The 26,021-nt window shown below is 44.6% G+C and overlaps 1 protein-coding gene across 6 annotated transcripts in view; it reads left to right on the top strand.

Annotated features, from left to right (window-relative positions):
• ZNF827 (zinc finger protein 827) overlaps positions 1 to 26,021 on the top strand; it is a 189,104-nt gene that overhangs the window by 46,510 nt on the left and 116,573 nt on the right. For all 6 annotated transcript variants that reach the window (XM_070386611.1, XM_070386612.1, XM_070386613.1 and 3 more), the window contains exons 3-4: positions 2,413 to 2,585; positions 8,332 to 8,812. In XM_070386611.1, the coding sequence (XP_070242712.1) occupies positions 2,413 to 2,585; positions 8,332 to 8,812 (654 nt within the window). The remainder of the gene's footprint in view (positions 1 to 2,412; positions 2,586 to 8,331; positions 8,813 to 26,021) is intronic.

Raw genomic sequence — 26,021 nt, 5'->3', positions numbered from 1 at the left:
TTCTAGATAATTCTCATACAGATAAAAAGATTATCATTTTTTGTTTCATTTATTCATCTCATTCTTCCTATTTCTCTTTTTTCTTTTTTGCCCAAGTATTTAAAAGCAAATCCCAGACCTCATATTCATTTGCTTGCAAGTATTTACATATACATAAGGACTTTAAGGGGCTTCCTTGGTGGCTCAGAGGGTAAAGAATCCACATGCAGTGTGGGAGACCTGGGTTTGATAGCTGGGTTGGGAAGATCCCCTGGAGAAGGGCATGGCAACCCACTATAGTAGTCTCGCCTGGAGAATCCCATGGACAGAGGAGCCTGGTGGGCTACAGTCCATGGTCGAAAAGAGTCAGACATGACTAAGCAAGTAAGCACGGCACATAAGGACTTTAAGGGCTTCCCTGGTAGCTTCCCTGGTAAAGAATCTACTTGCCCATGCCTGCCTATGCAGGAGATGCTGGTTTGATCCTTGGGTCAGGAAGATCTCCCAGAGGAGAATGAAATGGCAACCCACTCCAGTATTCTTGCCTGGGAATTCCCATGGACAGTAGAGCCTAGTGGGCATTAACCTATGGGGTCCCAAGTTGATCACGACTTAGCAGCTAAACCTCCTCCACCACCACCACCACCACCAAAGACTTTAAAAACGCATAGTCACAATAACTGGTATTACATGTAATAGGATCAACAATTGTTATATGATATTATGGAACACCCGGGCTATAATCAGTATTTTCTTAATTATCTCAAAAGTGTCCGTTTATCATTGTTTCATTCAAATCGGGAGCAGAAATAAGCTTCACACCTTGCATTTGCTTTATCTGTCTCTTAAGTGTCTTTTCATCTATAACCTCTTCCCTTTTTAAAATGCCAGTTACTTGTTGAAGAAACTGGGTCATCTGTTCCATAGAATGTCCCACATTCTGAATTTGGCTGATTCCATCCCTCTTGGTGTGTTTAACTTTTTTTTTTTTTTATTATTAAAACCACCTGTATTTCCAGGAAACTCAATAGTTATCTAGAAGCTTGATTAAATATTTTGTAAGAATATTTCATACATGGATTATCAAAGGGCACCCAATGTGCATCCATTCTTAGTGATGCTGAGATTGAGTAATGGTTTTCTGGGTGTTGTCAGCTTGATACATCCTTTATAAAGTCCCCTATCAACCTTTCACCTAGTGGTCTGAGCAGCAATTGGTTCCTGTTTTCTAGAGAATAAAAATAAAGTCCTTCTAGACTTATAGTTTCAATTCTTGCTTTATCCACTAACTACTATCTTGGACATGTTTCTGTATCAGCATCTATTGATCTAATTTATTTTTTTAAATGGGCTTCTTACATTTTATTTCATGAGTGTATTACAATGTATTTAACCAGTTTGGAAATGTTTCTGATCCCTCATGAAGAGAAAGCCTGAGTCCTTAATTCTGTTTTTATTTCCTCTATCCCCAAATAGCAGAGGCCCGTGTGACCCTGTGCAGTATAAATTGGTAGACCAGAAGTGTAGCGGTGTAGTGTCACAGCAGACACCCTCCCCTGTGGGGCGGGTGGAGGAGTGATCCCTGCTTTCCTTGCAGGAAGTACTTGGTTTGTTTGCTTTCCTGAAAAATGGAAGCATTTGTGGCCGCCTGATTGTAGCTTTTCCCAAAGTGGGCGGTGGGCCCCAGGCTCCACAGAGCAGGGCAGCACACCTTGGTGGCCAGTGGAGGGTCAAAAATAAGAGAGTGACAGCCTCTGACCGTAAGGCCCCCAGTGGCCAAACTGGCAGCAGCATCTGCCCAAGCCATCACGGCACAAGTCAGCCTGAAGTTTGTCTCCATTAGGGTTTGGTGTGCGAGGTTTACGATGGCACTTTGGTTTCCATCGTGGTGTTATTCTCAGTCCCTTTGACTTGTCTTTATTTCTTGCCATTTTCCAAGTTCAGTAATTCCAATATGAACTCGAGTCTGGCACTTGCCTTCAGGAAAGCAAAGCCCTGGCTTTGGGTTTCTCTGGGCTGAGGTGTGGGATGCCTTCTGAAGTGCGGTGGGGTGGCCTCTGAAAGCAGGACTTTCCCAAGGCAGGATGAGCAGATTTTGAAAAAATGGAACCCAGGTGGAAGTCATGAGATGAACATAGCTTTCTACCTGCAGGAAAGCAGGAAGAAAGCTTCCTCATAGATAAAGTCCTTGAAATGAGAAAAACAACTAACAAATGAAAATGGAAAAACCAAAAAAGACCTCCAAAACTCAAAACCAAAAAAAAAAAAAAGCCCCAAACAAAAAACAACAAAACGGAAGGACAAGCAAAAAACCCTCCGCAACCCCCCAGTTCCGTGTTAGTTTTCTTTATAGAGCAGTGCATGTGAATTAGTGCTGGATGCAGTGTGCCTTTTTGTTTTCCTTAATTTTCCTGTCTTTCTCCTTCTCCCAAGCCTCAGAAGAGGAAAGCGGAAAGCCTTTCCAGTGTCCCATATGCGGTCTGGTTATAAAACGGAAGAGTTACTGGAAGCGGCACATGGTGATTCACACAGGTTTAAAAAGTCATCAGTGTCCGCTCTGTCCGTTCCGATGTGCTCGCAAGGACAATCTCAAATCCCACATGAAGGTAAGCCCCCCGCGGACGGGCCCGAAGGCGAGGCAGGCACAGCCAGGGCCCTCGCACCAGCCGGGGTCTGAGCTCGGGGTCGTAAAGTAGAGTGCGATGCGGATAAAAGGATCCATGTTGGAAAGGATCTCGTTATAAGGGTCCTCATGTCCACTGGACAGCCCAGAACTTAAAGGCAGAGAGCAGCTTCAGCAGCCAGATAATATATGTTGTGTAGAACCATCCCTTCCTACTGGGGATCGGCAGCCTAACCTGGCCTTGCAAGGTGACACTTTTGGAGGCACTCGTAGCAAAACTTGGGAGGAGTAAGAGTTCAGGAAGAGCTGTTGGACCTGCCCCTCTTCCGGGAGGGAGCGCCCTCTTCTGTTGCTTCAAACCCAGAGGCACAACCACACACGTCGTACAGGAAGTGTGAGGAAGTTGAAAGTCATCTGGGCTTTAACTTCCACGCTGTGGCAGGCTTGGGGGCCATTCCTGACAAAACTGGGTCCCCTTGAGGTGTCATAATTCCCGGGGTCACACTTAGCAAACACCGGAAGATATTTTTTTCAGTGTCTATTAGGGACAGCTGGGGGGCTTAACGCCTGTACCGACATAGAGGGAATGGTCTAGACTACCTGCCACTCTCAAGTGAGCTGGGGGAAAACTTAGGCAGCTAGCAGTCTTTTTAGCAGACTCTATTAATGCTAATTTTGTCTGAAATGCAAAGAGATCCAGTATCTGAGAAGCAAGAGATCAGAAGAGCATGGGCTTTTGATTTTGACAAGCCTGCCTTTAAACCTTATTGCGCAACTTACTAGCTAAGTGGCTGTGAGCAAATGCGTCTTTGGACTCAATTTTCTCAGCTGTTAAATGGGAATAGTTATGTCCATCTGGAAGGGATATCATTAATATTTAAGGAAATAATGGCGAAGTATTCCACACAGAAATGTGCAGTGGTAGCTTTTTGATAACCATCATTTTTACTGATATTTGCAGTAGTCTGGCTGTTAACATTATTTGTAAAGTGTCTACTATCCTGCCATAGAAAGTGTAATGTGTAATGTAAAGTGTAACATGATGAGATAGTTGCTTTTCTCAAATTCTTGCAGTTTCATACTTCTGAATAGATCAGGAATCATTGTTTAGACTGTAGATATAAAAGGAGTGTGATTAGACAGAGCCTCTACTGACATTAGGAAATAACTTGGAAAGTTAAAAAAAAAAACCAACCATAATATAACTTGTTTTCTACCCTTTGTCTTTGTCCCTGGGGAGTATAACATGCCCTTCATCATCAGAATCCATTTAACCAGGGGTTCTGGTTGGTAGAATTCTACTGAGCCGACTCAGGTTTTGTACTTGAAACCTCTTCATCCTCTGTCACCTCTTCTCAAAGTAAAATCTTGTATTTTACACCGGCATAAGTGGAGAAGGAGACTTTCAAAGAAGTGCCTTTAAAACTAAAATTTGCTTCCGTTACTGTGCCCTTACACTCAGGTTTAGAAATCAGGCCTGGCAAATTTAAAGCTTCAGTGAGCAGGAAACTTGCATCAGGCCTGACACCTTGTAAGCCTGGTTTCAGCTCAGGGTCACTTAAAACAACCTATTTATAAACCCATGGGGGAAAAAAAAAAGCTGGGTTTTCAATAGCAGGAACTAGCGACCCTGAAACTGCAGGGAGATGAGAGGGGTGCCTTGGTGATACAGACGGTCGGCCACGACAGCATCACAGATGAGAGCAGCCAGGGCTCTGCAGGTCGTGGGGTCCTAGAACGCTTTCAGAACAAATCAATAACCAGTACAATGAAGCAGTTGTGTGAAGTGACTACTTTATTCAAACTCATGGTGTCCTAACCTGTTGAGCTTTTGAGGAGAGACGTGTAAGAAGGGCTCATGCAAGTTTAATTTCCTCAGATGGTGTACACTTTCTTTTCTGTTCTCCACCTCACTTATGGGCTCATGTTTTTTGCTTTCATCAAAGAATTCATGATTTAATTTTGATGAGATAGACTTTAATTTTGCTAGATTTTGAAACCATGGTCTACAGAGAAATATCATGGTGGTTTCCTTAGGAATAGATATTCTCTGCTCTGTTCCCCAGAGGCTATGTATGGTAGGAACAGATTTCCTAGAATGAATCCTGCCTCAGAAGCAGGGGCAGTATGGCCTAAAGGTTAATATCTCAAACCCCATGGTCAGGAAAACAAAAACAAAAAAGCCTTAGTTAGACTCTCAGTAGCTGTGGAGCTTTGGGTAAATCATTTAACCTCTCCAAGCCTCTGTTTCTGCTCTTGGAGATAGTAATTGTATGATATATCTCATGGAGTTGTTTTAAGGGTTAAATGAAATAATGGATATAAAGCACTTAATATGATGCCCAGCATGGAGGAGCCCTCAGTAAATGTGGCTACTATAGTAATTACTATCCAAAAGCCATCTGAATATATATTCACATTTACATTTGGAAATAAATCGATGACACGGCATAAAAGAATGACTCTAAATTTTATTGCTTTTCTCTCTTTGTGACACAAAGAGAATTTAGAAAAACTGATGAAAAGAATCTGAAATTGGCCCTTAATCCCATCACGTAGAAATAGCCATTATTACCATGCTAATCTGTAGCCTTCTGTATTTATTATAAAGATTTACTTAAGGAACAATGGGATTCTAAGGGATTTGTTCAACTGTAGTACTTATTGGGTTCTAGGCACTGTACATTTTCTGAAAGGCTGCCTTTTCTCCTTAATATATCATGCAAATATTTTTATGGCTTGCTTCGGAAGGAGCTTGTAAATGCCTCCAGCTTCCTCGGGGTTATCTTAGGTTTCCATTAAGTCTTTTACAACTTTCCTGGATGAGTGAGCATACAGGAATTCAATACGGAATTCATAAGATAAGGTGAGGAGGGCGGAGAACAGGAACACGGGTGAAGAAGCGGCCCGACGCGGGCAGGGGTCGGGGCGCCGACGTTTTCCAGTCTCAGGTGTGCCAGGCAAGGCGGTGACTGCTGGGCTCGCCCCCTCCCGGCCTGCCTGGTCCCCTGAGCAGGGCGAGTGATGGAGATGTTTTTCCCCAAACTGTCTGACTGCTGCAGAGGAGATGGACACCGTGATGCAGCAGTCTTTAAACTTCTTGCGGCGGTGACATGCGCTCTCTGTGTAGGGCGACCAGCAGGCAGCCCATCTTTACGTGACCTGGAAAGAATGACACGCTTTAGTCAAGTGTTTCTTGACCGTAGCCGACCGAGAGCGATTTCGAAGGCAATGTCAGGCTAAAGAGAGTACAGATGATCCCAGAAGGGGCTTTTATTGTCGGGAGAGCAGGGGCGAGCCTTCCCTCCGAGGCCAAATGCGAACTCGTGCCCCTCTCGGCAGGTCTAGCCCAAATATAACGCTAAGTGTGACCGTCAGCACCACATCCACTGTTTTTCTTTTCCACACTCACTCGTTTTCCCGCAACTAAATATAGCCAAGCCAGGCTTGGATAGAAAAGGAGACGTGCACGGGGCTTGGGCACAGACTCTTTTGAGTCCAGGGCTCCGTGTTGGATTTTAGAACCTGGACCCCATCCTTCTTCTTTTCCAGAAGCTGCTTCCGGAGCTTCGTTCTTGGATTAGCGCCTGTCCTCTGCCGGGGCAATAGATGTCAGGACATTTCTGAAACGGGATCTATCCCACCACCCTGCTCCCGGGGATGGCGGAAGCTTTCTGCCTAGTGACCTTTACCACCTGGCTCCAGGGCGAGCCATGGGTGGCACCTGTCAGGGCTCCCTGGGGCTGTGACCGGAGGCCCCACAAGGTGCCAGCTCCCGCGTGAGCCGGGTAGAAGAGAGGGTGGGGAATGTTCCCGATTGTATGAGGGAGAAAGCAAGTGAACCCATCCTCTCCAGAGTGAAATCCTTTTGTTGTGAAAGAGCTAAGACAGTCCTCAGCCAGCAACAAGGGGTGTGTGCCACCCTCCAGCCTCTCCCCACCTGGCAGGCGGAAAGCCTTTTAATGAGCAAGGCTTTGCCGCAATTGAATTTAAGTGTATCTGGTTATTTCTTTGGAGAAATTCATGCTTTGGGGGACCCAGAATCTCTTTTGTTGTTTTTTTCAAAAAGCCACAGTGGGGTGCTGTAGCGACAGGATCTCACCATTAACTTTTAATTTCTTTGCTTTTGTTGGTCACTGAACATTATTTAAAAGTATGTTTTGGCTGGTGAATAATGCTTTTGGATTGCACTCAGAATGCATAAACAGCTGTAGTAAAACTTGCCCTCTTAGAAAGGAAGCCCACGCAGAGGGGCCAGGTGGCCCAGTGGATTAAGGAACCTTTAACCTTCATTCGACCTAGGTTCAAATCCTGCCTAGATCGCCAGAGGAGAGGTTGGTTTGACTCGGGGTTTGAATTCCATTCCCTCGTTTTTCCAAAAATCACACAGCTCCCCAAATCTTTTGGCCCAAATCTACACCATTGGCAGTTCCTGCTCGAGGGAGGGCCAGTCCTGAAATAGCAGGGTGGAGCAGGTCAGTGCTCAAGTACATTGGCAGAGATGAATGGGGAAGTTACAAGCTTACTAGCACCTGCCAGCTCCAAGCCTGGCTCAGGCCAATGCAATGATTTCCTCACTTTTTCAAGCCCTAAATTTGATCATGACAGGAAGGAAAGAAAAAAGTTTCTTCCCATTTTCACAGGTATTGTGCAGGCAAGGCTGGAACTGGGTTTCCAAGTCTGCATTCTTTCATTGTAGACGTGCCTATCTAGAGCCTGCTAGAAAGAACCATATTTGGCACCTCTGGTTTCATCTTGCTGAGACTGTTTGGTGGGCATCAGCCTCTGGTTTTCCTCCTCCTCTGCTCCTTCTTTTTTTTTTTTTTAGAAGCTGCCTATAGATAGCTTGAGGAATACAGAAAGGAAGGGTGTCTTAGAAGCTTAGAGAGTTGTTTTTATTTATTATTTTTGTCCACATTGCACAGCATACGGGATCTTAGTTCCCTGACCAGAAATCGAACACATGCCCCTGCAGTGGGAGTGCGGATTCTTAACCCCTTGACCACCAGGGAAGTCCCTCCCCGTCTGCTTTGTTTATATGTCCTTTTGCTCCGGCCACGTGCTCCAGGGTCTCAATTTCTCTACAAAACGGGAATGCCCTGGAGGCATTATTTTCCACAGTCTTAATTACCTAGAGAAGCATTTTTGGAAGTGGAAATTATGTTTGCAAAGCATAACTACTTCTCTGGGTGGTAATAATTGGGTCCATGCAGCATATTATATTGTGAGAGGAATTACTTGACAGGGTACCTCTTTTGACCCCCCAACTAGTAATTACGTAAGTTCCAGTTGTGCTGGGTTTATATAAAGTTTTCTTTGACATCAGCGGAGATGAGATGACTAGAACATGAAGAGGATTCTACCCTAGACAGCCTCCGTGGGCAGACAGCGTCCCCGGTTGACTTGAATGTGGATCTACTAACAGGCTCTTAACCTGTGTGGACCCGCTCTGTGTTTAGGGATGACCCTCATGACCTGAGGCACACAATGAAGCGCTCCTCTGGTGATATGGTTCCCTGGGCCAGGAAGGGAATGGCAGCCCCGTTCCAGTATCCTTGTCTGGAGAATCCCACGGACAGAGGAGCCTGGCGGGCTACGGTCCACAGGGTCGCAAAGAGTCAGACGTGACTGAGCAGCTAAGCGATGCAAAAATGCAAAGGGTGGAGGTAGAGCAGGGCGTTCTCTGTCGGCACGCAGCAGCCAGCTCACTCTTGTTGCTTCTCCGTCAGGTTCATCAGCACCAGGACCGGGGAGAGACCTTTCAGTGCCAGCTCTGCCCTTTCACTTCCTCCCGCCACTTCAGCCTGAAGCTCCACATGCGTTGCCATCAGCACTTCCTGAGGACAGAAGCCAAGGTGAAGGAGGAGATCCCAGACCCCGAGGTCAAGGGGCCTCCCCACCTCAGTGACAGTGCCTGCCTGGGGCAGCAAAGGGAAGGAGGAGGGACAGAGCTAGTGGGGACCATGATGAAGTCCAGCACTCCAGAGAGGACTAGCCAGGGTGGGGCTGGCGTCTCACCTTTGCTGGTGAAGGAGGAGCCCAAGGAAGATAACGGCCTGCCAACCTCCTTTCCTCTGAATGCTACCGACAGGCCAGCCAACCACACAAAGCTGAGAGAGCCCTCCGAGTTCGCGGCCAACAGTGCGTCCGCGTTGTTCAGCCAGGACATCTCTGTTAAGATGGCGTCTGATTTTCTCATGAAGCTGTCAGGTACTTGAAGAGGGGTGTCCCCTCTCTCTCTCGTTTTCTATCTACCAGTATTCGTAGCTGTACAGTGAGCTGGTAGGACTAGGTGATGTCAAGGTTCCTCTAAATGACGATTGTCTGCACCCTGACACATTTTCTCCTTGAGACTTTTTTTTAACAGTCCTGTGGAAGAAGGCATGGCTATGGTTTGGGTCTCGAAACAACAGAGATTGTTGATTTCTTTCTAGTTTTCCCCTGTTGTGGGTCCTTGCTGTGGGGGACAGGTCGCATGGGAAGCCAGGTTGGTGACAGTTCTTTGTGTGACCTTGAGCCCTGTTTAACTTGTCTCTCCATTGACCTTAAGCCGTATTTAACTTTGTCTCTCCACTGGGCTCTTTAAAAGGGCTTGTACGGGACATCTTGCTTTGCGTATACTCAAGTTCTCGACTGCCTTGATGTAAAAGATTCTAAAGGACATACGCACAGAGTACTATTAGAAAAATTTTAGAGTTTTAAAATTTGAGCAGATGGTAAAATTAGCTTTAGGTTTTGTTTTTTCTAATGGAAAGTTTTTCATTGTGGTCAAAAAAAATACATGAAATTTGCCATTTTAACCATTTTCAGGTATACAGTGCCTTAGCATTAAGTACACTTACATTTTTGTGTAACCATCACTACCATCTGTCTTGAGAACTTTTTCATCCCCCCAAACTGAAGCCTCGTACCCATTAACCAAGAATTCTTCCCTCCGCTCTGCCCTGGTAATCATTATTCTACTTTCTGTCTCTATGAACATAACTACACTAGAAACCTCATGTAAAGTGGAATTTTAAAAAATTGTTAATATTCTTTTGTAGCTGCCTCAATGCTTTTTAGAAAGAAGTTGTAGTATGTCATAAAAATGTATTACTAATTGATACCACTTTCACCATCAAATTATACATGATGTTTCGTTTAGTGTTTCCCCTCCCCATTTCTTTAAGTTGTGGAATTGAATAGGGAGTGTCATGATGCCAAAGGAGCCCTGTTTTTCCTGACTTTTTTTGTGATGAGAAAACATGTTGTGGGCCTGTGCAGCTCCTCATTATATTTTTTAAAGTCTGATTTTAAATTTTAAAAGAGATGTAGAGGGTGGGGAAAGGTCGGCAGAGAATTGGTTCTGTCTCTCAGTGAAGACGGCAGGCCCCATGATGATTTCCAAATGCCATTTCAGCTCTTTGGAGATTGACAATACCCTTTTAAATGGAGAATAATTGGTCACCACCTTCCTTTAAATGGACTGTGAGTCAAATTTCACTAAATGTCACCGCCAGGTGAATTAGAGGTTCTGCTTCACTCTGAAATCCCTTTGCTCAGTGACGCGTCAGTCAGGTCTTCTGGAATGTTCCCATCACCCCAGGTCTGTGCCCCTCAGGAGTGCTCAGGGCTGGTTGGAAGAAATAGGGAAGGGCAGGGGATGGAAGTGAGGCTTCGCGGAAAGAACAGAGATGGAGTGTCGCAGGGAGGCACCCCACCCCACGCGACCGGTGAGCACACCCTACACCGCGATGGCCAAGTGTCAGGAAGTCAGGTGCCTGGACCGCGGCAACAAACAGCGACCTGCCCCTGCGTTCTCCTCTCCCGTCCCAGCCTAGGGAACATGTGCTCCTGAAGACTCTGCATCTTATATATAAACGTCTTTGGAGATGTGGGGAAAGTGTAGGCTTCTGGGTTTCGTTTTGCTGCAGAGCCTTCAGTTTTCACTTCTGGGAGAGCACTGGTTCTTTCTTGACAGTATGTCCCACCAATGTCAGAGCAAAAGGGGCTCCTTCTGTGGGCTCTTCTAGTGCTTCCTCGAGAGAAGGAATGCAGTGGTGGGCGTATTCACCTAGGATGGCTAAATGGGACATTTCCTTACTTAGCAGACAAGGGGGAAACCAGAGGGGTGAGTAGCTCGTAGGAAGAAGGTGCCTTCTTTACTCCAGGACTCCAGAAAGTTTTTAAATCTTGAGGAAGGTGAGAGAGGGTGGAGGAAGGCTTGCTAATACACGACTCCTGGTGGGCTTAGCTATGAGTGCCCCACATCAATCTGTAATTAGCTAGGGACGCAATCTCAGGGAGTGTAAGGTAAGACCTGTGACTGCTGAAAGCCAGGCTTGCAAACAGGAGAAACACAAGAGGAAAAGCCAGCCGGGAGGTTGGGGTGGAAAACCATGCACCCAGGCCTTCTCCTGTGATCTGTTTTCTCAGTCGGCTATTAACGGGGACTTGTTTACGGGTTTGGCAGTCGCAGTATTTACCGACTGATCAACGGGCATAAGAAAACAGATAACAAATGCACGCTGTTTATGCAAAAGGCCCGTGCAGCTATTTTATGGTGGCTTACTAGAGGTCCTGAAACCTGACTTGTGTGCACTGTTACCTAGCAACCTGTTACAAAGTCGCCGGGGAGTGAGATGCATCGGTAATTTTTTTGTGTGTGTGCATATTTGGATGTAAATGTAAACTTGGTGACAGTGCAGCGCAGCCCACGGGAGGAGAAGAGACGTGAAAAGGAAAGGAATACATTTTCGGGGGAGAGGGGACGATTATTATTTTTTTCTTCCACTTGCTCTCTGGTTGATCAGAGTCCTATAATTGATAGCGGTTCTCGCCGGGGTACTACACCTGGCTGTGTCCGTGGCTGTGATCCCAGGACCAAAGGGCCAGACCCCAGGGAGCTGTGGCTGAGCTTCTGGCTCTTTCCCTTATCAGATGTCGGGTTAGCATCGGGCCTTGTCCCCCAGCCTCATAACGGTGCCATTGTTCTCGTCTTGAATTTTTGAGCCAGGCTCTGTGCGTGCACCTGCTGGGACCCTAGGGTGCAGCTGTTTGTGGACACCGGGGCTGGGAGCCTCTGCCAGCCACGTCACTGCAGAACCGGAGCACAGTGACAAATTCAAGCGTGTCCGTATCTTCTTGTTTTCAAAAGGGAGTTGGAAAACACTTGATTCTTTCTTGCTTGGTGATTAAGGGAGTCTTTCTTGCTCCTTCAACACACAAATGACTTTAAGGGAACCCAGGAGGATTAAAGGGCTTCCAAGGTGTCGCTAGGGGTAAAGAATATGCCTGCCAGTGCAGGTGATGCAAGAGAGTGGGTTTGATCCCTGGTTTGGGAAGATCCCCTTGGAGTAGGAAGTGACAACCCACTTCTGTATTCTTGCCTAGAGAATTCCATGGACAAAGGAGCCTGGCAGGCTACAGTCCATGGAACCACAGACTCGCTGTGCAACTAAACATGTACAGCAGTATTAAAAATCGCTGGGGGGATGCTGTTTTAAGGGGACTCGAAGGCCACCCATCCCGATCCCCATTTTGAGGTTTCCCAGCGTCTGTGATTGTGAAATCAAACCCCTTCCCCAAACCATCCAGTCTTCTCCCGCCTGAGCCCACACTTAACATTCCTTAGTCCTTCGCGATTAATGTTTGCTAGGACCAAGGCTTCCCAGGCTCAGCACTGTAACTGCCTCAGAGGAGAAGATGGGGCAGCCCTTGCTGATGGCTTTCTGGGATGATGGCAAAGATACTTTTGAAAACTCTGCTCTGCGTTTCAGCCTAGGAGACAAGCCTTCGGGGGCTGCAGCCTGCATGTTTGCCCAGATCTCTCTGGGAATCCAGAAGACAGAGGCAGACTGTCTCATGTCAGGGTGAGGGCTTCAGTAGCCGCATGACTGGGGCTTTGCAAGGGAGAGGAGGTTAAATCCCTACAGTTGCTGTGCCATCTCTCCTTAGTCTAGCAGCAGTGCTCACCTTGACTGACATTAGATTCACCTGGGAAGCTTTTGTTTCTTACACGCCGGGGTCCAGCCCCACTGCCAGAAATTATGATTTAGTTGGTCTCGGACAGGACCTAAACATTGGTGTTTTCTTTAAAATCCTCAGATGATTCTAAAACTGCAGCAAGGCCTAAGGACCACTGATGTGGCAGCTGCACTTGCTACCTGGCTTGTTGGTTTGTTTCCAGTACAGTTGTAGTTTTTTTCAGTACAGCTCTCTTCGCTCACTCTCTGTCCCAGACCACGAAAAGGGCCTGGTGCTGTGGGTTGGGTCAAGGTTGACCTGAACTGGAGGCCTGGCTGAGTCATGGTGATTGAGCCCCATGTTTCCCCTTGTGGGGCCACATGACAGGAGAATTAAAACAAGCATCTGGATGTTCTGCTAGAATTAGAAAATCTTGAGACTCATCTGTAACATCTAGGAACTGGGAGGATCATCATTAGACGCCTGATTAAAAGTTGCCTGCTGTGGCCTTACATCACTTCTCTTTCTGAAAAACCACACTTTTCAAGATATCACATGTAAATCTAACTCTCCAAATTAGAACCAAGCAGTTGACAGAAACTTGGCACCTCAGTTGTTGGCTGGGAATATCTTTTTAATCTTCTTGTACTGGGTTTTTTGAAAATAAAAAGATACAAGTCATTTCAACTATTTTTAGTTTGGAAACTGGCCAAAGAAATGTTCTGTCTCCCGCATTCTATTAATTTCATAAAATTGAGGCTGAAAACATCTTAACCATGAGAGGTGGATTTCAGAAAGCAATGACTTGCAAATGAGTCCAAGCTGAATTGTTTCAAATGTGTTAGGAGCTCAGCGGTAAAATGGCCAAGGTTTTCTTGAATCAACAACGGGGAGCTGGTGAATGTTTGTGTTGTATCTTGTGGGTTCCCGTGGGCCTTTGCTGTGCCACCTCCATCTATTTCCCAGAATTTTATGCATCTGTAGTTACAATACGGTTTGTCTGTAAAGGGCAGCTCCTTATCCAGTGATACCTTTGTTTGTGCTGCCGAAGAAGGCGGGAGCCAGGAGATGCCTGGTAAACGAGGCATCCTTATTACCTGCTGACTCTGATTGGCTGTCAAACATCTTAGCATCTTTCTTCCAAAGAAAAGTCAGTTTTCTGCCATTCATGACCTCAGGTTTCACTGCCGTTAGCCGGAGCTCTCCCTATGCCTAAGTATGCCTTCCAGAAAGGTTTATTTTGGGCAGCCTTCCTTTGCATCTTCAGTGTGGCCTTTCTTAACCCTGCCTGGCTTTTCTCACGATGAGCACTCAACTGATCATGTGACTAAAATTCCTCGTGTCAGAAGCCACTTTAAGGGGCCTCCCTCCGTGTTGAAATCCTGGATTTTACCGAACTGGGTGATTCATGTGAGAGAGAGTGTGTGGCTCTTTCCTGTTTTTCAGTGACTTGCAACTCCACGAGACAAGAGCTGATCTGAGTCACAAAAGGGAGCAGGTGGTTGTTACAAGAAAATGGGGCCTGGAGTCACACACTCACATGCTCAGGCTTCCAGGGATGGAGGATTTGTGACACTGATTAATTGTTTATGGTTTTTCCTGAAGAGTCAGTTGCTTAGTGCCTTGTTATTGTTGCTGTTCAGTTACTAAGTCACATCCGACTCTTTGCGACCCCGCCAGGATCTGCTGTCCTCCGCTGTCTTCTGGAGTTTGCTCAAACTCATGTCCATTGAGTCAGTGATGCTAGTTAGTTAGCACAGCGCCTGCTCCAAGCCACTGAACCCACTTGAACTTCTAACAACCCTAGAGGAAGGCACTATTAGTGTTCCCATTGTACAGATGAAAACTGAGAAACGGGCTAAGACACTGGGTCATGTTTACACAGCTAATGAGAGTTGCGACTGGGGTTCCAATCCAGGCAGTCAGGCTCCAGCATCCCCTCTGCCAAATCACTAAGAAGTGGTAAAACCAGAAGTTGGCTCTGTCCTCTGTCCTTGTTGTAGAGTCAGAGGCCCCAGCAAGGGAGCCGTTCTCAGAATCTCATACGTCAGAAATTGTGCTAAGGCTTTTAGGCTTCTCACGCATTGTTTAGTGCAAATAGAGCAGTGATGGTAAGGCCAGTTGCAGTATACCTTCAAATACAGTTATCTTGTAACAAGCACGTACTTGGGGAAATCAAGACGGCAAGTCAGCAGCATAGAGGCGCTGCCACTGGAATCCAGACGTTTCTTTCCTCACTGTGCTGGATAAGGTTTACCTCATCTTAGAATTGTCCACAGAGTAATTTGGTATCTTGATAGACCTGGGAAAGTTGATCAAAGTCTGTATTTCTGCAAAACTGAATCCAGATCATTTTCTGCCTTCCTTCAGAAGTCACGTTTTCTTCTCCTCACTACTGTTGTTACTCCTGTTGCTGCTTCTACTATTATCATCCTGAGCCTTATTACTGATCAGATGGGTTTGCAGTAAGCCAGGCACTGTGCCAACAACTCGATGTAATTTCTCAGTTAACCCTCCCAATAGCCCAATTAATGTTAAACCTATTTTATAGACGAGGAAGCTGAGGCTTAGAAAGTTTCAGGGGCAAGGGATAGAGCAAACTGCCTAACGGCAAAGCTTGGCTCCTGAGCACTTAATGAGCTATTACCTAATTTTTTTTTTTTCTCAGTTGAGCGAAGTGTCTTTTGACCTCCGTCTGCTTTACTGTTTATTTTCCTTGGCTTCAAACCATGGCATCCTTTTTAATGCATGCTAATTCAGCCACTAATCTGGTTAAATTTTTTGCGTCTTCAAAATACACCCACACCCGTCCCTTGGAGGGCAGCCTCCCCGGGGGTCATCACCCTCACACGTAATCAGCTTGCCCCTCCAGCTCCCTCCCTGATGCCTCTCGCCACCCCAGGAGCATCCCCCTTCCAGGCTGCCAAGGCGTTAATGGACCCTTCCAATACTTCTGACGTCAGGTTGTGCCCAAGCCTGGCTCCTTTCTACTGAGCAACTGTATCCCCTCTACTCTTAAGAAAAATGCTGAGTCTTCACCAGCTCATAGACACATCCCATCATTTCCATTTACCTGCCTTCACTCATTCCATGAGTCTGGTCATTTGAACCATGGAGTTCCATGTATCCTTCTCCTGTTAGATAAAAGGGAGGGGGGAGGTTCTAGAAAGAATAATATTATTAAAACTAAAATAACTAGGAAATTCCCTGGTGGTCCAGCAGTTAGGAATCTGAGCTTCCACTGCAGGGGGCACAGGTTTGATCCCTGGTTGAGGAACAGAGATCCTCACAAAAAAAAGAAAAAAGAAGAAAACTAGTTTAATGCACCTCTGACCCCCAGTGGTTCTGTATCTTTGTAGAGAATCTCTAGCAATATTGAGCCTCCTTGCTGTAATACCTGCCCCTACCGTCCCTGCCCCAATTCTGCTCATTGTGCTGTCACCTCCGCCAAGTCTTAAGACCCAGCTTGATACTTGTATTATTGACTGTGTCTTAGTCTTGCCTCTTCGACTCTGAAACTCTGTTTCAGATTGCTGGGCGGGGTGGTGGGGGGTGGGCAGTGTTCAGGAAGAGATAATATTTCCTTTTTAATGTCTTTATCTTTGTACAGTATCATCCACAGAGCATTCTGTGGTAGATGATAAGAAAGATATTTCATGAGTTATATCTATTCTGGAAGTCACGTTTTCAGAGGTTGTGTACAAAAAAGATCTTCACGACCCAGATAATCATGATGGTGTGATCACTGACCTAGAGCCAGACATCCTGGAATCTGAAGTCAAGTAGGCCTTAAGCAGCATCACTACGAACAAAGCTAATGGAGGTGATGGAATTCCAGTTGACCTATTTCAAATCCTGAAAGATGATGCTGTGAAAGTGCTGCACTCAATATGCCAGCAAATTTGGAAAACTCAGCAGTGGCCACAGGTCTGGAAAAGGTCAGTTTTCATTCCAATCCCAAAGAAAGGCAATGCCAAAGAATGCTCAAACTACCTCACAATTGCACTCATCTCACACACTAGTAAAGTAATGCTCAAAATTCTCCAAGCCAGGCTTCAGCAGTACATGAACCACGAACTTCCAGATGTTCAAGCTGGTTTTAGAAAAGGCAGAGGAACCAGAGATCAAATTGCCAACATCCGCTAGATCATCAAAAAAGCAAGAGAGTTCCAGAAGAACATCTATTTCTGCTTTATTGACTATGCCAAAGCCTTTGACTGTGTGGATCACAATAAACTGTGGAAAATTCTGAAAGAGATGGACATACAGGCCACCTGACCTGCCTCTTGAGAAATTTGTATGCAGGTCAGGAAGCAACAGTTAGAATTGGACATGGAACAACAGACTGGTTCCAAATAGGAAAAGGAGTACGTCAAGGCTGTATATTGTCACCCTGCTTATTTAACTTATATGCAGAGTACATCATGAGAAATACTGGGCTGGAAGAAGCACAAGCTGGAATCAAGATTGCCGGGAGAAGTATCAATAACCTCAGATATGCAGATAACACCACCCTTATGGCAGAAAGTAAAGAGGAACTAAAAAGCCTCTTGATGAAGGTGAAAGAGGAGAGTGAAAAAGTTGGCTTAAAACTCAACATTCATAAAACGAAGATCATGGCATCTGGTCCCATCACTTCATGGGAAATAGATGGGGAAACAGTGGAAACAGTGTCAGACTTTATTTTTTTGGGCTCCCAAATCACTGTAGATGGTGACTGCAGCCATGAAATTAAAAGACGCCTACTCCTTAGAAGAAAAGTTATGACCAACCTAGATAGCGTATTCGGAGAAGGCGATGGCACCCCACTCCAGTACTCTTGCCTGGAAAATCCCATGGACGAAGGAGCCCGGTAGGCTGCAGTCCATGGGGTCGCTCAGAGTCGGACAGGACTGAGTGACTTCACTTTCACTTTTCACCTTCATGCATTGGAGAAGGAAATGGCAACCCACTCCAGTATTCTTGCCTGGAGAATCCCAGGGACAGGGGAGCCTGCTGGGCTGCTGTCTATGGGGTCGCACAGAGTCAGACATGACTGAAGCGACTTAGCAGCAGCAGCAGATAGCATATTGAAAAGCAGAGACATTACTTTGCCAACAAAGGTCCGTCTAGTCAAGGCTATGGTTTTTCCAGTGGTCATGTATGGATGTGAGAGTTGGACTGTGAAGAAGGCTGAGCGCCGAAGAATTGATGCTTTTGAACTATAGTATTGGAGAAGACTCTTGAGAGTCCCTTGGACTGCAAGGAGATCCAACCAGTCCATTCTGAAGGAGATCAGCCCTGGGATTTCTTTGGAAGAAATGATGCTAAAGCTGAAACTCCAATACTTTGGCCACCTCATGCGAAGAGTTGACTCATTGGAAAAGACTCTGATGCTGGGACGGATTGGGGGCAGGAGGAGAAGGGGACGCCAGAGGATGAGATGGCTGGATGGCATCACTGACTCAATGGACATGAATCTGAGTGAATTCTGGGAGTTGGTGATGGACAGGGAGACCTGGTGTGCTGGGATTCATGGGGTCGCAAAGAGTTGGACACGACTGAGTGACTAAAGTGAACTGAACTGAACTGATGCTACTTCACTTTAAAAAAGATTTGCAAATTCACAACCAACTCTATAGTGCTGTCAAGAGGCTGGATGGAAAAGATGATCCATGGAAAGAAAGCAAAAGGGAGCCTCCAACAGTGTGAGCACCTTGGTGTTGACCAGGAACTCGGCTGGTAGGGCCTAGTCTAGGAACCAGAGTCTTGCATAAAGTTAAGTAACAGCCTGTCTGCAATTTAGCAGCTCAACACAATAGCCATTCACTTAGCTCATGAGTTTGGGCGTCTTTGACCAGGGTGCTTCTTCCGGTCTCTCCTGGCCTGACTCATTGGTTGCAGGACCTTGCCAGGTTGCCACGGCATGGCTGGTCTCAGATGGCTCCAGCCAGGATGGCCTCTTTCTGTTCCCCAGGGTCTTCCATCCTTCAGTGGGTTTGCCCGAGCTTGCCCATGTGGCAGCTGGACTGGGTTCCAAAGGAGAGAGCAGCAGTGCTTCCGGTCTCAGGGGGCTGGACTCAGAACCAGCCCAGCATCACTTCCACCACCTTCCAGTGACCAAAGCCAACCACAACTGCAGCCCAGATTCAAAGGGCAGGAGAATCTTCACCTCTTAATGGCAGGAGCTGTGGAGTCACATGACAAAACAGGTGGGTTTTCCGGGAGAGGAATCACAATCTTCATTTGGTGGAGTTCTTCAGACTCTGGGTGGGTGTTCCATGAAGATAAAAAAAAACATTACAATATCGATATATGAACCAGAGTGTCAGTATGGTCATTTAAAATGACAGGTGGGACCGTCAAGAGGAGATGTCATTTGGGGCAGGTGGGCACCGACTTCCCTGGAAAGTGTTGGAAATCTATTATCCAGTCATTAGTTTTTCTTTTTTCTGGTCTCAAGTCACCTCAAGCTGTTGCTACATACAAGTCACTTCATCGCTGTGTGTACAATTTATTTTTTTTGGATATGTTAATAAAATGCAGTTGTCTTTCCCAGTTACTCCTGGCTTGAGACCTGATTGGTTTTTCAGGACTGGCTCTTCCTGCTTTTGACAAAGGAGAGATCCGCTCTGTTAAGTGATGACTGCAGATAGCGCGCTTGCTCATTGTGTGTGGCTTGGAATAGTTTGGTTCACAGAGAAGAGCCGTATTTATTTATTTTAAAGGTCTGTGGCATTGCTTATTGCTATTACCCTTGACCTTGCTCCAGAGACACTTTTGTTTCCCTTTGTTACTATGTCTATAATCGCAGTAGCTTCACAGGGACTTGCGTGGCCCTGGTCTGGGGACATAGATCCTGAAGTATGACTTAGGATTAGCTCAGATGGGGATAAAAAATGTAATGAAATATAATGAGAAATATAAGATGGTTAAGACATTGCTAAACACTAAATATATAACGACTTAAGACCAATTAAGTGGTTTACCTTATGAGAGAACAAGATCTGAAAATATTTAGCTAATGTTTGAAACCTTCTATTTGAATATAATATGCTTCACTGTTACTAGCTATGATTTAATGAAATCTTGGCTTTCCTTATGACTTCAGCAGGCAATTTATCTTCTTCTCACACCAAGTGCATCAAGTAGTCAAAAGAAAAAAAAATCCCAGATACCCAAACAGATCATACGTTCTTACGTATGGTTACAAGGGAACTTGGGTCACTCCAACAGCCCTGATTTGTAATCTGGAGAGTTGAGCTCTAATTCTATCATGAATGAGCTGTATGACTTTAAAAAGGTCGTATCATTCTCTGAGACTGTATTTTCTTATTGTAAAATAATGGATTGAAAAACAGCAATGATTTTCATTTTGTGTGTTTGTTTTTAAACAAATCCATTTTTATCAAGCAAAATCTTAAAGTACAGACTCAATATATAAAGCACAAAAATACATAATTTATGTATTTAAAATTTAATTTTATCTTTTATGTTCTCATTTATTATATTTATTTCTTCTAAAAGTCCAGCAATTAGAAAAAAGTTGCTAAGTGATAAGCCCTGAACATGAAATTAGTGTTATGATGAGTGTTATGAGCAGTATTAGCATCTAGTATGTTTCTATAAATTTATTTTGCTGATTGCAGCTTCAAGAAATATCATTTACACAAGGGCATTGTGACAAATGAGATAATATTCTTAACAATTCGCCTTGTAATCTCATGATCCCTTTAATTAAATTTGTTCAGCTGCTTGAACAGAGAGTACGATAATAAAAAGTTTTTGCTTCTAAGTTGACACATTTAGCAACTGCCCTTATTCCTTATCATAATAAAGGGCAGACACAAAACATCCTAAACTTTCAATAGGCACTAAAGCCATCTGTAATTCTATATTAACTACTTGGTTATTACTGAGTTGCTTTGCCGACGGTGCTAGTGGTAAAGAATTTGCCTGCCAGTGCTGGAGACTCAAGGGATGTGGGTTTGATCCCTGGGTTGGGAAGAGTCCCTGAAGAAGGAAATGGTTACCTGCTCCAGTATTCTTGCCTGGGAAATCCCATGGACAGAGGAGCCTGGCGGGCTACAGTCCATGGGGTCGCAAAGAGTTAAACACAGTTGCGCACACATGAGCATGCATTGCTCTGTGACTGATATTTGAAAGTTTATTTTATTTCTCTAGTCTCATTTTTCATCTACACAGTGGGAACAGTGGTAGTACTACTTCAAGGGGTTGTTGAGAGGATCAGATAAATTAATCCAAATACTCCCTGGCCCATACTAAGTGCTTTGTAAATGAAAGCACCAAGTATGTCTATATATGTCTACATGTTTCTGTCTGTCAGCCATGATCAGAAGCTTCATCACAGTAGACACACTTGAAACTTTTCTTACATCTGGGTTAAGGCAGTGTTCCTCCGCCAGAGGCGTGCTCAGGGGGTAGTTGCAATGTCTAGAGAAATGGTTTTCATGACTGGGAAATGCTGTTGGCATATAATGGGTAGAGGCTAGGGATGCTCCTGGATCCCCTTCTATTTATAGGATAATTTCCCCAAAGCCTGGTAGGCTGCAGTCCGTGGGGTTGCAAAGAATCGGTCACGACTGAGTGACTTCACTTTCACTTTCCCCAAAGCAAATTATCCAGCCCAGAATGTCAGTGTTGCTGAGGTTGAGAAAGCCTGATTTAAGGCATGCATATAGACCCTACTGATGCCATAATTGTACAGTTTACATGCATAGGCCTGAATTTTTGGCAAGATTAGTGCATGTGCTCAGTCACTTTATTCGTATCTGACTCTTTTGTGATCCCATGGACTGTCCCCTGCCAGGCTTCTCTGTTCATGAGATTTCCCAGGTAAGGAATACTGGAGTGGGTTGCCATGCCTTCCTCCAGGGGATCTTCCTGACCCAGGACTCAAACCTGCGTTTCCTGTGTCTCCTGCATTGCAGGTGGATTCTTTACCACTGAGCCATTGGGGAAGCCACATATAACCAAAATGCTGCCACTCCTATGAGGCAGGAAGAACAAGTGATACACTAGACTGAATTAACTTGTTAATGTAAGTTAACCTATCAGTGGTCTCCAGTGAGATAACATTTTATATATAACAGAGCTAAGGATCCACATTTTAAAATGAACTTTTAAATTAAGTTAAATAATTTTAAAAGCTTCGCTTTGAAACCGATATTTGTTGGAACCCCTGAAGCTTGACCTAGGGTTCCTTGGGATATTTTTTGAAAACCACCAATCTGTGGTCCCTTCCTGGTCCAAGAGTCTTTGGCTCTGCTTTAGGGGGAGGTAGTAAATAAAATTCTCAATGGCCTAACTTTTTCATGGAGCAGCTCAGTAGTCACAAAATTGCCAGACTCTGAACTGAAAGAGAGCTCTGTCTTATTAAACTCAAGGAAAGTGTCGTTTTCCTTCACCAGAGAGAATGGACAAGGCGAAACAGAAGCAGTCATGTTGCAGACTCTTCTTCCGCCCTCTTAGATCTTTAGAAAATTCTTCCCTACCAGAAAATGTCCCTTTCCTTCAGGTTACATCCCACCCTTTCCTCATTTCTCACTAACGATGCTTAGTTCACGCCAGATCACTTCTGTCCAACGCCCACGGTGCAACTGCTTGGCTCAGTATCCTTAAAGGCACTTGGACTGTGTCGGAGAGAAAGGAGAGAGCTTGGGTGTGTTTTCAGCAAGAAGCCCTGAAGTCTAGTGTCTGATGTGAAGGAGTCAGTCCCTTAACCTCTTGGGGCCTTGGTTCCTTCACCTCTAAGATGAAGACGGTAACAGTACTTGTTTCCTGTGGTTGATGGAAGGATCAATTCCTGTATAACAATTCAAATGCTAGTTGTGTGCATCATTGAAACAAATAGTGGTCTTTTTAAAAAAAATATTCTTATTTGGCTATGCTGGGTCTTAGTCGTGGCACATGGGATCTTTAGTTGTGACATACAGTCTCTTAGTTGTGACATGTGGGATTTCGTTCCCTAAGCAGGGATCGAACCCAGGCCCCCTGCATTGGGAGCATAGAGTCTTAGCCACTGTACCACCAGGGAAGTCTCCAAATAACGGTCTTTAAGGAAGTTATGTAGCATTGTCCTGGGGTCAGAGATGGGAGGGGCTTGGACAGAATCTCAGTGTGTATTGATGACACTGATGACACCTTGCTAGAATGACGGTTCCTTTTACAACTCATTAATGCTGGCCTATTAGAAACTTGGAATCATTTTATCCCAGTGGCTTCTCCATTCCTTTCCCATATTAGCATTTATCTTGAATCCTTTCTAAATCCTGATTTAGAAAAAAACTGATTTATTTCCTTTCAATGGCAACCCAGCTCCATTGAGTGCATTGACTTAACAGATACACATAATTTTTAGTCATAATTTTCTCAGGTCACAAAATGCTTGAACAGTGAGAGGCGGGGGTCTCTTGGTTAGTTGGGCTTCCTTGCTGCATTAAGTAGAGTGTCTGGAAGCTTTAAGATACATAAACAGAAGTCGAGGCAGTTGCTGGGAAAGTTCTTTATGAATTGAGTTCCATATGTGCACAGATCTTCTTAGTGGTAAGAGTGGAGCAAAGACTAGGCAGTGAGTCATAGATTACTGCTTTTCTCTAGCAATTTCCCCAAAGAGAAAGAAAACATCTTTAGTTCCACCTTTCTCTGTAAAAGATAATAGGTTTTTTTTTTAAAGTATGATAGTAAAAAAAATGATGGCAATTATTATCATATTAATTTTAAAATATAAGACTTTATATACTATTCTCAGTGCAAATATTTCTGATAATTGAAAGAAAGCAGTGTAGCCTTCATATTGCTATTTTTAAATCATCTTTTTAGACCTAAATGTTTGGGAAATTTAAACTTGGACGAATGAGGGTTTCCCACATATTTTTTGATACGTCATTAGCTACATTTACATCTCCCTAGCACATTGTTCATTTTATGCCATTCTTGACATTGTCAGAATGAAAACCAGGTATGAAGTACCTTGCAAATTTATAAAATAGCAACAAAAACAGCAACATACAGCTTGTGTATTTTTTTTCAGTGTCATTGCAATTCTGTTAGATTTGGGTTGTGCTAACAATGCCAAATATCTTTTTTTGCCCCTTAAATCTTACATAGCATGTATTCTGACTAATGCTCCCAAAAGCTACCTTATACCTTCAGAGAACATTAGCTCAATGGTTGTCGTCTCCAATAGTTGGGATTTGCTTCTAGGGCTCCAGCAGTTTCTTATTTCTTTCCTAGCCTCACCTTAATATTTTTTAAAGTTTCAAAAATAAAATATGCAGATCTAAAGCATTTTTAAAAATACATAACCAGTCACTTTGTATTGTTCCTTCCCAGAGAACTGAAGTTACAGACTTAATAGACAGCATCCATTTAATTATTCTGTGTCCACTAAATTAGGATACCCTTGGAAAAGGTTTTATGAAGGATTCTGGAAGAAAGGCTTAGGTGAGAGAAACTTTAGGAGATGGCTGATAAAAACTCCTCCAGAAGTAGTTGAAAGGGGAGAAATGTGCTAAACAAACAGGATTCTCTTAGGAGTTACCTTCTGTAGAGGTCCAAAATACATGCTTGGACATTGCTCTAGGCACAGCTTTGTTTTCTTGGGTTCAGTTTCCAAAGGCATTGTCCCCACTGGACTAGATTTTCAGCGCTTTTCTGGAGATTGTTCTGGGTTCCTCCTTTAGTAATACCAAAGTCCAAGTGATCAGTCAGAAACGCCTTAATAAGAGTTGTAGTGTAGTAGCAGAGCTTTTACCTTTATCTGGGAAGTTTTATCCCGGATCTGATGATACCTTGGGAAAGCACTTCCGATTGCCTTTGGTAAAATATTTTGGGGTTCATAGTTCTTGTTTACCATGAGTTGTAATGAATGGAGTGCCAACAGGTATCACTGATTTGTGACCAACATATTTTATTCATTCAACAAATATATGTTGAGTACCTACTGTGTGTTGTTCCAGGCCCTGTTCTACACCCTCAAGGTACGTCAGCATTTAAAAAAAAAGGTCGTTGCCTGTGATGATGGGAAGTAGACAGGATGCAGTGAGCATCCGCTCTCCCTCCTAGCTCATTTTTGAAAGGTTTAACATACTCCCTGGGCTCTCCAGATGGCTCAGTGGATAAAGAACCCACCTGCAGTGCAGGAAATGCAGGAGATGCAGCTTCCATCCTTGGGTCAGGAACGTCTCCTGGAGGAAGGCATGGCAGCCCACTCCAGTATACTTGGCTGGAGAATCTCATGAACAGAGGAAATTGGCAGACTGTGGTCCATGGGGTCACAAAGAGTCAGACATGGCTGAAGCGACTGAGCTCGAATGTACTCCCCAGACCTCAGGAAGGATGCCCATGACAGACACACCTCTCTTCATAACGCACCGACTCATGAGCTTCCTATTTGTTAAGTAAACAGGGCTTTTCTGTTTCTTGACCCAAAAGGATTTTTACAGTGTCATTCACTTTATAACTACCTGTTAAACTCTACATATCAGTTTTATGCACATTTTTAATGACATTTTATTTCACAATAAAACGAATTTTTTGAGGGAGAAAGTGAAAAAATAAAAAGAAAGAAAACCCCATAAAGGTCATCGCCTTCATGAAAACCTATCTTTGAACTGGAGAAGTAGACCATAAATTGTTAACACAGTAAACGAGAAAATGATGTAGTATGGGTTCGTGTGTTGGGGCTGTCTTGGTGGCTCACACAACAGAAATGTATCTCTCATCATTCTGGAGGTGCGAGATGAAGGTGCGGGCAGGTTTGGTTTCTCCTGCGGCCTCTCTCCTTGGCTTCAGGATGACTGCCTTCTTGCTGCGTCCCTCATGGTCTTTATTCTGTGTATGCACATCCTTCGTGTCTCTTTCATTCTCAGGACACCAACCATATTGGATCAGGGTCACGCCCGACCCTAATGGCCTCATTTAACCAGTTACCTCCCCGTCTCCAAATACAGTCACACTGGGAGTTAGGCCTTCCGTATATGTATCTGGGGAGGTGGGCAGACAAAATCCAGTCCACAATGAAGTGTTTTCCGGTGATAAACATTTTGGAGTAAAAAGGAAAGTTAAAGTTGGGTAAGAGAGATCGGGGGTACTGTGGGGTGGGGGTTGCAGTCTTGATTAGGATGGTCAGGGCCTTCATTGAGAGGGTGGTATTTTAGCAAAGACGTGAAGGTCAAGTTACATTCAAGTGTTGGTGTAACACAGAGACCAGAGATGGAGGGATGGTGTGATGGTGGGAAGGGATACAAAGTGGACAATCCATGGACTTGGGTTTTAGTCCTAGCTCTTTGTCTGTCTGGACTTCCCGGATGGCACAATGGTAAAGAACTTGCCTGCCAATGCAGGACACATAAGAGATGTGGGTTCTATCCCTGGGCAGGGAAGATCCCCTGGAGAAGGAAATGGCAACCGACTGCAGTATTCTTGCCTGGAAAATCCCATGGATGAAGAAGCCTGGCGGGCTACAGTCCAT

The sequence above is a fragment of the Bos mutus genome, chromosome 17 (assembly GCF_027580195.1).
Source record: "Bos mutus isolate GX-2022 chromosome 17, NWIPB_WYAK_1.1, whole genome shotgun sequence".
NCBI lineage: Eukaryota > Metazoa > Chordata > Mammalia > Artiodactyla > Bovidae > Bos > Bos mutus.
This window is presented reverse-complemented; position numbering and strand designations above follow the sequence as displayed.